A 13207-nucleotide genomic window follows, 5' to 3' on the forward strand; every position below is an offset into this window, starting at 1 on the left:
AATCATGTGATTAGAATTATTTTCAATTTACGTGTATTTTTTATGAGAAAAAAATACTGTAGTGAATCACGAACTATAATTTGAATCAGGAAACAAATCTAGGTACCAAACATCCTCTAAGTGGAGAGCTAGAGAAAAGTTTTGACTTTTTTTTTTATGTATTGTTATATGTGTGTGTGTGGGGTGGGGATAAAGCACAATATGACAACTATGTTAGTTAAAGAATTGACATCGGATTCGTATTCTATTATTTGGTAGTCAAACAATAAAAGATGACGTTGCTTAATTTTTTTTTTCTTATATAAATAAATGTTAATTCATGACGAATTGGCTATTGTATAATGGATTCCTGTTCTTGTAAAGTGATAATTGATTCATGTGAAATTTTTTATTTGGTAGTCAAACAATAATGGATGACGCGCATTGCTTATTTTTTTATTTTTCTTTTTGACATTAAATGATTGTTAATACATGACGAATTGGTTATTATCCAACTTGAGAAGACAAAAAATAAAAAAGCCAGCTGAAATACGTCTTCCGATTTTTACCATAATGTCCTATTTTGGCCCAGACTTTTATATCGCTTCGTGTTTCTTTAGTCTAACAAATATATATATATATATATATATATATTCGGTTTGTTTGATAACGTTTTCAAAATTATTTTATTTTTAGTATAAAAGTAAAAATGAGATTATTTTGAGAATAATTATAGGATCGATTCTGAAATTACATTCATTTAGTTAATTTTTTAAGAAATTATTTTGAGTATAACAAAAAAGTAAAATTGTGTTGAGTTATAATTATTAATTAATATATTATAACATTGTTGATAAGTACTAAAAAATAAAAATAGAAAAGAAAAAATAGTTTTTAATTTCTTCGCAAAAACCATTATCACTGTTTTTTTTATCATTTTCAAAACATTTACTAAATAAACACAGTTTGCAGACCGTTTTCATTTTCCGTGTATCCAAAAACATGCAAAAATGTTTTAAAAAACAATCTAAAACCAATTCCAAACACAATTTTTTTTTTTTTTTTTTTAAAGTTTTTGTTATAATCACGAAAGTGATCTCCTCTCTTTTTGAACGGCATCTCTATGAATGTCGTTCATTATTGCTTAAAAGGATTTTCAAGACATCCTTATTTGAAATGTCGCTGTATGTAGTTTTCTATGACATTCAAAACATAAATGTCATAAATAACATGTCGTTGAATATAGCTTTTTTTATCGCTTTTAATTTTGTAAAAGTCTATATCCGGACAATTTATATATGTCATGCTTAGAAGTCATTAATGACTTAAAATTGTTGTTCAAAATTTTACTTTGGCACGAGAAACATGTCATAGATCTTTGTCTAATAATAAAAATAATAAATTTCAAATTAATTATTTAGTTATTATTGTCATTATTTTATTTTATATCAAATAATTCATAATTATATGATATTAACTTTTAAATTGAAGGACTATATTAACATCGATGATTATTAACATGCCAATAGTTAAATAAAACCCATCAATAATATATGCTTTTCATTTTTCCTATCAAAAATAAAAAAACACATAAACTCAAAGCCAAACATCAAGATCAAAATTTAGGCTTTGAAGAGCATAGCATCAATACATGAAAAATCATAATATTCATTACAAATTGTCTACAAATATCCAATAAAAATAAATTTTAGTGGAAAAACGAAGACGTACCTCTGCGTCTTAAGGTATTTCCTTTTCTTCACAATCTTATTATTTTAGTTAATTGTATTGATACTGAAATGTAACGTGGAACGTACTACTTTCACTATTGATTGAGTTATTTGGGTCATCATCATGAGAAATAATTTGAGATCATTAAAAACCATGGAGAGTCATTTCACGTCACTGCCGTTAAAATTAATCTAAATTTAGATTATAAAGATGACATAATCAAGGACCAACAAGGAGATGGGTCGAGGCCGGTGTAGGGGTTGGACTGATGGGTCAGGGTCGAGGTCCGTTTGTGAGAACGACCTCGTCAATGAAATAACATTTTACGACATGTCATTATGACATTTTATTAAATGTCGTAGTATGCAAAATTTTACGACATTCAGAACAATAAAATGTCGTGTTAAAGACCTTTCAATGACATTTTTCTTAAAATGTCGTAAATCTTCTGTCATGAAAATCAGTTTTTGTTAGGCTTATTACCTTTGTTTAGTGCTACTAAAATTAGTAGTAGCACCAGGCTTATTAGTTAAGGGTGCCAAGTCAAGGTTCAAAACACCTAAGTGAAACTAGACTTACTCGCTCCATTTAGAGAAATTAAGTCCATTAAACTTTATAACACACATAACTTGCAAATGAAGAGAAATCAAAATAGAGGGTGCAAAATATATAGAATGCTCATACATTATTTGTTTGGGTTATAACTTAAACACATAATATAGATTCAAAATTTAACGAACGTTAAATGCATATTGTTAGGAATTTTATTCCTGCGTGTCATTTTCTTGGCAACCTTCTATTAAAATCAATTTAATTATTTTTTATTGATTAACCCAATTTTTTTTGAAAATAATTTTGTGAATTATTTGGAGAATATTTGAAGATATTTGGGTTTTGAATTCAGGATATTTATGCTGATTTTGTGTGATTAAGTTTAAGATATTTGAATCTTAAATTGATCATCTTAAATTATGTGATCACCTTGTATACGGAATTTGTGCATTTAATCCTTGTACAAAATTGAGTCTAGATTCATTAGAAGGATAATCTACTTATTCACCAAATTTTTTAGGCATTGTTCATTTCACAACTCAAGTCACAATTTAAGTTTTCTTGCTACAGTATTTTCTTTCACATAAATTTCAATTCAACTTTTTTGCTACAGTGTTTTTCTCTCACATACACAACTCATGTTAAGAACTTGAGTTGTTAAACAAACACACCCTTAGTTGTTATTTGCAGGATTTTGGATATCCAATTCGGATCAAGTTTGAATTTAAATTGCTTTGAATTTAAACTAACATATCACAATTAGGCTGTTTTGAATGTCTTGAAACTGCATATCTAGGTACTCTATTCAGATGATGACAAGGCCAGAAAATGAGCTGTCATTTCGCACAATGCGCAAGTTCGAGATGTTGTTCAAACAACGATTTTTTTAAGATGGAATTTCGGGAAGATTAAATTTGAAGATTTTGATCATTCGAAACTCAAATTAAAGTGGAGGTCACAATCAAATCTTAACATAGGTTGAGCAAGAGATTCTAGACTTTTCTCATATTTAGGTGTGGTTCATTATTTAAGGAGGTCGTTGTGACTTTCTATGTAGAGGGCATGGACTAAAAAAAATTAGAGTGTCCTTTGTGTGTGAAAATTTGAGTGTTATCATTTGTGCTTAAGTGTGAGGGCAAACCAGAGCTCTCCCTAGGCTTCATTCGTACCTCTTAAACCCTGTTGCTTACGAACTTTTTTGAGAACCCAGAGTAGGTCCGAGGAGTCTATGGCGGATAGTGGTGCTTGGAGTAAGTCAAGAGGACTGAAGGCGAGCATTGTGCTTGGAATAGGTCAAAAGGACCAAAGGCGAGCAGAAGACTCAGAGTAAGGCGAGGAGTCTGAAGACGAGTCAAGAGGAGTTTTCGTGGGTTAGGAGATGGTGTAGACTCATGAGGTCTCTTGTAATTCTAGGTTTTTTAACTGCATTTGGTGATAGTGAAATCCACTTTAATCTGGTGTGATTAACATGCACCTTTAGTTTTCTTTCGGAAGGGTTTGACTATGTTAAAGAACCATATTGTTGTGTTCTTTTATTATTCTGCAATTTTACTTTACGCAACAATTTTAGTTTGTTTAAAGAAGATTGTTACGCAGTTTCTGTGTGCACAGAACACTATTATTGTGTCTGTCAATTCTTACACATTAATTCATGTTTTCTTTTGGATGATACAACAATACAAAATAAGCATAGCTTTTTAATTTCTCATAATTGACACACTCTAACTTGACATGTTTGCATGTCTTTGGAAATACTAAACATATTAAATTAAGAGAATCAATTAACCACGATCATGTTCAGAGACTATAAAATAACTGATCAACCTTTGGGCGATTCTAAATATTTCATAACCAGTGAACTTCAACATACCCACTACAAATTAAATATATACTATCATGTTATCTTATTCATAAGCATCACATAATATAGGTAATTGAAAAATAATATCATACAATTTGATAAATATAAAAGTCACATAATATAGGTAATTGAAAAATAATATCATACAATTTGATAAATATAAAAGTCACATAATATAGGTAATTGAAAAATAATATCATACAATTTGATAAATATAAAACTTTAAGGTTCGGTCATTTCGTAACTAACAAACCGTTCAGATTGATTTCTTCAAGAATCAAATTGTTTGTAATTAACGTCAAACTTCAAATCATAATAGCATAATTGACTAGAAACTCTACCCTTTTTTTCACATAGATGAATATGTAGCTTCAATAATCTTTTTGAAATCGCACCAACGTAAACATGGAAAATATAATAGAAATATATCACATAATTATTGCGCTCTTTATACAAGGTACAATACAGACATATATAAAATATTATTATATATGTTATATACATCATAGTGCGCGTAAAGCACTCAACCATATAAAGAAACACAATTTTAATGAAACAAGCACTATTATGATCATAAAAATAACAATCATATTATCAGTATATGCTATATTCAATAATATACAACCATCATAACCATAATAATATAATAACAATCGTAATCATCATAAAATAACAAAATCAACAATATACAGTAATGATTCATCACACATAACATTCAATATATGTATATGGATTCGTTGACTCCATCCGAGAGATATCAAATCAAATAAATAACATTAGAAGACAAAAAGTTGTACATATGGTTAATCATGACATTAATAATATATATGTGGTCAATGAATTAGTATTAGGAAGTAGGCGGAACCGATTGATCGAAACCAACTTGGAAAATATGACAAACAAATCCCATTCAGCAACAACGCATCATGAAATAATATATGACGACCCTCCTAGGAGGCCACCGCTGTAATTGAAATTAACTTGTATTTATTGGGATTTCATAAAATTTACGAAACATTTTTTTTAAATGCTACTTAGAATGCTGCAACATTTTAAAATGCTATAGGAATGCTGTAGCATACTTTTAAAATGCTGTAAGAATACTGTAGCATTCTTTTTTTTTTAAAATGCTGTAGCATTTTTTTTTTTTTAAAATGCTGTAGCATTTTTTTTTTTTTAAAAAAACTTACTAATACAACATATGTTACGAATTACTTTCTTGATCAAATATTCAAATCTTAACATATATGTTTATCAAAGCGTATGGATATATATATATATACTTACTCCGTAAGTTTGCTTACTAGCAACCATAATCCACAAAACCATTTAACATATAGTTTTTGAATCATAATTAGCAAAACTATTTATAACGTAAAACTGATTGCGGAAATATTTGCCAGCGGTATCCATTCCCATCTCCACCATTCGTTCGCCGCTCGCCATTGCCCTTCAAGAATTGCTGATAGGTTTCTTACCTATAGCATGAACATATCTGATTGAGCTTTAGCTCAGCAAGTAGGAACTATCCCTCACAAAATAACTGTAAGTACACATGAATAAATATGCATGAGCTGATTATGCTTAATTATGATGTCTTATCATAGTCTCATTATCTTATCTTATCTTTCTTACTGATGGGCCCGAGTGCTCGTACCACTTGCACTCAATCATCGGGACGTGAGAGTTTGCAAGGTCCCCCACAACACTGTGATTATAACTGAACGAATGCCTCCCTCTCAGAGGACATTACTATATTTTTTTCTTCTCCCTTGCGGAGCCTGAGTCACCTCCCTCTCAGAGGTTGGTACGACACTCAACTGAGATTATTCTTATAAGTTCTTCTTGACTTATTAAGGTGTATGCAATATGACATAGCATAGCATACTATAACATGGAATGTACTCAACACATATAATTCGTGTGAAATGCTTAAGTGTATGTAGTATGACATAGCATAACATACATAACATTAAATGTACTCAAACACGTATAATTCATGTGAAATGCTTAAGTGTATGCAGTATGACATAGCATAGCATACATAACATTAAATGTACTCAAACACATATAATTCATGTGCACTGCTTAAATGTATGCAGCATGACATAGCATCGCATACAATACTTTAAAGCATAAACATGCATATATAACATGGGTAACTTTTTCTTTAAAATCTATTCATACTGTAGGCGAGATTCCTACTTACGTGATTTACAGAGCTGGAATCCACTTTTCGTAATTTTAAGGACCTAACATATTGGGCTCATAGATGCCCGTTAGGATGTTTTGCTCGAAAAACTATTAAGTTTTTAAAAGAAACTATTTTTCTTGAAAACTTTCTTCACGAATATTTCCATTAAAATGAGGTCTAATACCATAGTATTTTACTAAAATCATATCCTAGGTTCTTTGATAACCCTTTGTTAAAAACCAACACTATATTAGTTTTGTTTAGTTAAAACTGTGCAGTTTTTAAAATCTGTATTTTACTGCATCTTAGATTCGGATTTGGAAAATCTGTTATACACAACAATTCTTCATCTCGTCGAGATCTAAAATTGTTGTTTTCAAAGAAAGCTGAAATTCAGCCTCTAAAGGCCTTGTTTGGCTGAAACAGTGGCTGCCAGTTTGTTTTTCCGAAACTGTTTTGGACAGCCTGTACCGTTTTTGAAAAATGGTTTAAAACTTGCATTTCGAGTCAAAACTGAATTTTGTCACAGTCACAAAAAAATGTTCAAAACATCGGGAACTATAAGTTCAAATTTTAAAACACAGGAAAATCCCGCTCTAGGGTCCTCATTTTCGCATTCAAAGTAACCGAAAAATTTTTACTCCAACCCAAAATAAGCAACTTAAACCAAACCTAAACATACCACATAATACTAATCAAACTAACCTCAAAACTAACATAAAACTCACACACCCTTATTACAAATTATTTCCTCAAGAACCACTAATTACATCCTTGATTCACAACTTAATTTTGGTAGGAAAATAGAGGAGAAAGGTTTATAATTTATACCCTTGAAGAAAATCCTTGGTTAGGCTCCTCCTAGAACACTTGATCACCTTCTTCTTCCTCTAAGGTTTGTTAATAGCTTGAAATTAGAAGAGTATAAGAAAATTTGAGAAAAATATTTCTAAATGTCAAACTTTGCTAGAACATAAGAAAGAGAGGGTTTAGAGTTTATACCCTTGGAGAAAATTTTTGACTAGACTCCTCTTAGAACGCTTTGATCTTCTTCTTCTTCTTCTTCTTCTAATGTTTGCTAGTGGCTTAAGGTTAGGAGAGTGAGAGAAAATTTTGAGAAGCAATGGATAGGGAATGGGCGGTTTTGGTGTGTGGAAAAGGAGAGGAATTGTGCAAAATGGACTAACTTAATGCTTGCACTAATGGTCTAGTATTTATAGCCCTTTGCTTAATCCCCTCTTAGCTTTTAATTAAGCCTTTTGTGTCCAACTTAATTAATCAAAACTGTAAGCTTGGCCGGTTTGGATGCTTCAAAGGAGAAGTGAAGTAAACATTCTTTTCAAATAGTTGATTTGATTCATCTCATCATGAAGTCTTCTACCACACTCAACTAACCAAAATTTTTGCTATACACTCCCTAAGCATGGCCGGCCAAGTGAAGAAAGAGAGGGAAAAAAAAACAATCATGAGTACACTTCATCTTTTATCATCACACCTCATCCAATTCTACACATTAACCTACCCCTTGTACTTTTGTCCACTCTCTTAAGTTTCCTTTGAAACTGTTTAAAATTATACTGACTATAAGGAAGTACTTAGCCGACAGAAAATTTTAGTTTCTGATGGTTCCTTTTCTACTGCTTATTTACGGTTCAATATCAATCCCCGACTACTTCGATATCACATTAAATTCATACTCGTGTAATATTTCGATATGTTTCAAGTTTTGAAATTTATTCTAGACTAAACAAATTCTAGACTTAAATTTATGCATTATATCCTAGGAATGACATTGTTTCTGACGGTGTCAACTCCCAAGCTCACATTGTACCATTCTACTATAAGTATTTATCTTGTGACTTCAACCTAGCTGTCTGGCAATTAAGGATTTTCTCTTTTTTTAAAATGTCAGAGCGTTTTTTATACGCTGCTAACATCGTGCTGTGCTTGGATATTCTTCTAATTAAGATTCTCAAACTACATATGTATTGAAAATTCTTCCGCCTTAAAGTACGGCAAGAATTTATCGATCGAATTTACTTGATCGTAAATCATGAACTTAGCATGAAATCTGCTACATAATTTAGGAATACAGATGTTAATTCCATAAATCCTTCAGTCACAAAATATAGCATAATATTTTCTAGGAAAAATTCTTGGCTTAAATACATAAATTGTATTATTTAAAGTCTGAGATTTTCTCAGTCATTACATAATAAATCTGAATTATCACGAATCATATATGTAATAACAATAATTATAATAATTAATTCATTCATCAGTAAAATTAGGGCTTTTCAATTAGAAAGAAAAGTGATAAACATCAGTGGGAATCATAAATTCAGAAACTTAGGGATCTAATACCACATGTTAGGGATGTCGGTAATTTATGCAAAAAAAAAAAAAAAATGCAAAATCTTAATTCCCAAAATCATAAAACTTTATGATCTTCACAAAACAAAATAATTAAATCGAGAGAGCTTTCCTTAATCCATATCAATTTATTGAAGAGATTAGACTAGCTATGCCGATGAGTAAGAAAGATGCTGTGGTTGGAGAACTCGCGAAGTTATTGGATTGCTTGAACATCCAGTCCAGAGGTTTATTTTCAAATTATATTGATACTTCGGTAATTGTTGTATATATATGATAACAGGAGTGATGATCTTTAAAGTTGGTGACAATTTTTTGGGTTAAACTCACTGGTGCTACTGAATTTTGGAATCATTACCAGTTTGCCACTACAACAAAAAAGAACTTTAGCTACAACGAATCGTCACTACAACATGCCAAGTAGTCGCTAAAAAAGTTGTGGCGACGTCAAGTCATTGCTACATAGTCGGCGCTAAAAATGTCATCGCTAAAGTGCATTATCGTTGTAGTTGTCCCCAAACTTTAGAAACCGTGATTTTTCTCTCAGAATTTTGTATCAGTCCTGCTTAACCCCATTTGTTAAAATTTCTATTAAAATGACACAAAAAAAAGATCGGTTTGTTTGTAGCAGAATTTTGGAAAAAAAAAAAAAAAAAAAAAGATTATGGGACCATATTACCTCCAATTTTCCCTTCTATTTTAAACATAATTTTTTTTTTTTTTGGGTGGGAGGTGGGTGGTGGGAGAGTGGAGTGCGACTAATTAAAAAGTTATAAATTAAAGTGAGAGTTTTTAATGTTTTTAAGGGAAGAATGGGAATGAACAATTCAAGCGCCCCAATTACAACAATGATCATAAACTTTCAAAAGTCCGTTCCATCGCGATTTTGTAGATTCTCCAATGTAGACGTAACAGTGAGAATAACCAATATCTTTTTTTTTTTCAAGAAAAAAAGAAATAAGTAAAAAAGATGAAATATTTTTAGAAAGAATTTGGGATTGGAAAGAAGAAAATTGAGAGGAAAGGATGCGACTTGTGGAGAAATGTGTGTAGAATTTGAGATTTGAAGTGCTAGCTGTTTTGGTGTTATCACTCCTACATATGAAGATCTATTTTGATCCAAACTCTTAGGCCTTATTAGCTCACATGGTAATTGTTTCACTTTCAGTATAAAAAATTGTTTACCTCAAATCTTTGTTATCTTCTTCTTCATCATAATACATGCACACACCAATACGTATGTTCTACACACGCTATAACATTTATTTTTATCCATAACTAGAAACAAGCTGGTAGTTTAACAAACAACAAGCAGCGGCCGAATTAAAAGGCTATGTTTTCTGAGATCCCAAAATAATCTCCTGAAGCTTTTCTGAGCAAACCAAACAGCATTTTTTTTTTCTTTTTTTTCTTTAATGCGAGGCTTTGCGTTTAAGCACAACAAGGAAGCTCAATGATTTCCCTGAATCAAGGATAGAGCTTAGATATACCTCTTCGACTTTCTTAAGATACAAGTCAAAGAGCTCGTCCACAATCTCTTCTCCAATTTCCTGCTTGATTAGTCCAGTGAGAGCAGATCTCATAGGGTATGTAATGATCTGGTGGTCGTTATTAGCAACACCATTTACCTTTTCATGAGGAAGAACTTCCATTCTCTCTACGCTAAAACACCCGTTTCGTTTCACAGCAGTTTCGAATTCATGAGGAGTCGTCATGTAAATCGGTATGTTGAAGGAGTCCACTGTCTCCTCACTAACTATTCCCTAAAATTTAATTGAAGAAGCACGAGAAAGGAATCTATATATAAAAATCGTTAATAACACATATAAGTGCCAACTTCGTTTTCTTATTGACAAAAATTTTAAACATTGTCCTTGTTGTCTTCTTCTCGATCATAATTTCTATATGATCTGTTTTAGGACTAATCATATAAGGCTAAAAGGAGCACGAATAATTTGATTCAGCTTGTCCAAGAAGAGGAAATTAACCATTTAAGACTGAGCAGCGTAACGAAATTATTATAGTATATAATGCCTATATAAGTTGACAAATAAATTTCCACATTTGCAATTCATTTCGAAGGGATGTCTTGCAGACATCAGTCACCTCCAATATTTAGATTTTAAATCTGAAACGGTCATTAAAAATAACAAGAATATGGGCAAACCATTTTTTACAAAAGAAGAGAGAGACAGTGAAAGAGAGAGAGAGGTACCTTATTAACCATGTCTATTAGGCAAGACCCTATAAGGTCAAAACACGTATTTACCCCAGCTTCAGAAGGATGAATTCCATTGGCTATTCCCATAATGATAAAAACCATAAATCCGCCACAAACAACTTCTTTTGCTCTGGCTTGCAAGAAATCTTCCATGTCCTTTTGATATTGAGCTTTATAAGCCTCAATTACTTCATCTCTAGAATTCGAGTAATAAACTCGCCCTTTGTTCCAAGCAGGAGAGCTTTTGTCCGTTACTGCTTTTGGCACTCGAGAAAGCCAATGGAGGGCGAAAGAAGAATGAATAAAGTGAAGAGAAGCCTCAGGGAATAGTCGGCCATAGAAAGAACCTGGAACTCCGGCAGCATAATATCTTCGGTTTGAAGGAAGGGACTTGAAGAGCATGTTGAAATCGTTTGAGGCATGGTCGTTGAATAAAACTTGGAATTCTGGTATTTTTGAAGTGAGGCCTTGGGATTGGAGCTTCAACTCCACAGCTTCGATGATGCTTTCCACAGCACTGAATGTATTTGGCCCGACAGAACAACCTAAATCTGCAATGGAAAAGATTGTTGGAGGACTGGCCGTACTGCTGAATCCTATGTCAAGCTTTTCCACAACTTCCTTTTGCACAAGTTCTTTGGTAAAATGTATGACCGTTTTCTGCAAAGAGTACAATCAATTTGAAATATGACTTGCAACAATAAAATAAGTGGGCGATTGGTTCATGGATTCAGAACCATTCTCAATTTACGTGTGTTTTTTGTGAGAGAAAGTACTGTAACGAACCACGAATCATGATTCAAATATATATGCAACTCAAATGAATTAGAGGGCTCATAGATACACAAATCCGCCTTCAAAATTTTGTATTTGGGGAATTTTCACCTTTGTCATAAAAACTTCTGCCTGAAAACTTTTATCGTTGCAAAGACATGGTAAAAAATAAATACAAAATAATCTGTATACCTGAAAAGTGGAGGTCTTGGCATAGCTGTAGGGGCCATCTCCACTGTTCATTGGATATGCTGCAGACGATTTGCAGTTTTCCTTTGCTTCCATCTTATCTGAGAGCACTTCACACACCAAAGGACGCCATGAAAGGTCATCATTTATAAGACTACGGTGACATACTTCGTATAAACACATGTTTTTATTGTTAGCAATTCTTAAAAAAGCGGAAGTCCAAGATCATACCTCCAGCCGTAGCAATCAGATTCACAATCTCCACGAACAAATTAAGAACACAAGATATTAGGAATTTGTTGCTAGTCTTTCCAAGACCTTATGCCGATGCAGTGATGAAAACTCATAGACTTTTTTTGAAGACCAGAGACCCTATATATCCCTCTGAAACTTTTAACGTAATATTTTCTCTGATGTCTTCTTCCCATCAAAAAAGACAAATATATAACAGATAGATAGTTGTTCATCAAAGGGTGTGACCCTTCACCTTTAGAGAAATATATCTGAAGTGGCGTTTTTTTAAAAAAATTAAGGTGTATGCAATATGACATAGCATAGCATACTATATCATGTACTCGAACACATATAATTCGGGTGTACTGCCTAAGTGTATGTAGTATAACATAGCATAGCATTCATAACATTAAATGTACTCAAACATATATAGTTCATGTGTACTGTTTACTTTAAAATCTATTTATACTGTAGGCGAGATTCCTACTTACTTGATTTTCAAAGCTGGAATCCCTTTTTCGCCTATCAGCCTAATCTCTTGCTTTCTTCTGAAACTGTACACCCATTAAGAGTGTGAGATTAACTATTATTTGCTATTTTATTTTAGCAACTTATGAAGGAAAATCTAACCATTTCCATAAGGCATATATTCCTTTCCTTTACTAAAGGATAATAAAGATTAATTTATTAAATCTTCAAAATCTTATTTTCCTAGATTTCCCTTGGTATGATATTAAGGCCCAATTCGGCCTAGGACTTATACATGGCATTCTAACTTTTACGCCGCTGAAATTTATACTCCAACGGAGTCTCTTAAACTAATGTGGGCGTTGGACCCACATTAAATATTCGAAATTCTACGGACCTATCGTATTGGGCTCGTAGGTGCCCGTCGGGATAATTCGCTCGGTAAACCTCTACGTTCTTTAAAGAAATCATTTTTTCTTGAAAAATTCCTTTATGAATACTTTCATTAAAATGAGGTTTAATGTCATTGTATTTTACTAAAATTCTATCTCGGGTTCTTTTATGACTTTTTGTTGAAACCGACACTATTTTAGTTTTGTCTCGTTAAAAACTGTGCAGTTTCTGAAATCTA

At 32.1% G+C, this 13207-nt stretch overlaps 1 protein-coding gene across 1 annotated transcript; it reads right to left on the reverse strand.

The window, feature by feature from the left end:
- Nucleotides 1-10102: 10102 nt before the first annotated feature.
- Nucleotides 10103-11970, reverse strand: LOC21403785 (probable S-adenosylmethionine-dependent methyltransferase At5g37990). Its single transcript, XM_024167675.1, has 3 exons — nt 11878-11970; nt 10906-11571; nt 10103-10453 (listed from the first exon to the last, which is right to left on the reverse strand). Exons 1-3 carry the CDS (start codon nt 11968-11970, stop codon nt 10103-10105), a joined length of 1110 nt encoding a protein of 369 aa, XP_024023443.1.
- Between the last annotated feature and the right edge of the window lie 1237 nt (nt 11971-13207).

The sequence above is a fragment of the Morus notabilis genome, unplaced genomic scaffold, assembly GCF_000414095.1.
Source record: "Morus notabilis unplaced genomic scaffold, ASM41409v2 Scaffold409, whole genome shotgun sequence".
Classification (NCBI taxonomy): Eukaryota; Viridiplantae; Streptophyta; class Magnoliopsida; order Rosales; family Moraceae; genus Morus; species Morus notabilis.

Coding starts and splice junctions, on each gene's coding strand:
- LOC21403785 (XM_024167675.1), bottom strand. CDS start 11,970: ATGGAAGCAAAGGAAAACTGCAAATCGTCTGCAGCATATCCAATGAAC. Junction 11,572..11,877: donor CCAAGACCTCCACTTTTCAG/GTATACAGATTA, acceptor TACTCTTTGCAG/AAAACGGTCATACATTTTAC. Junction 10,454..10,905: donor TAATAGACATGGTTAATAAG/GTACCTCTCTCT, acceptor ATTAAATTTTAG/GGAATAGTTAGTGAGGAGAC.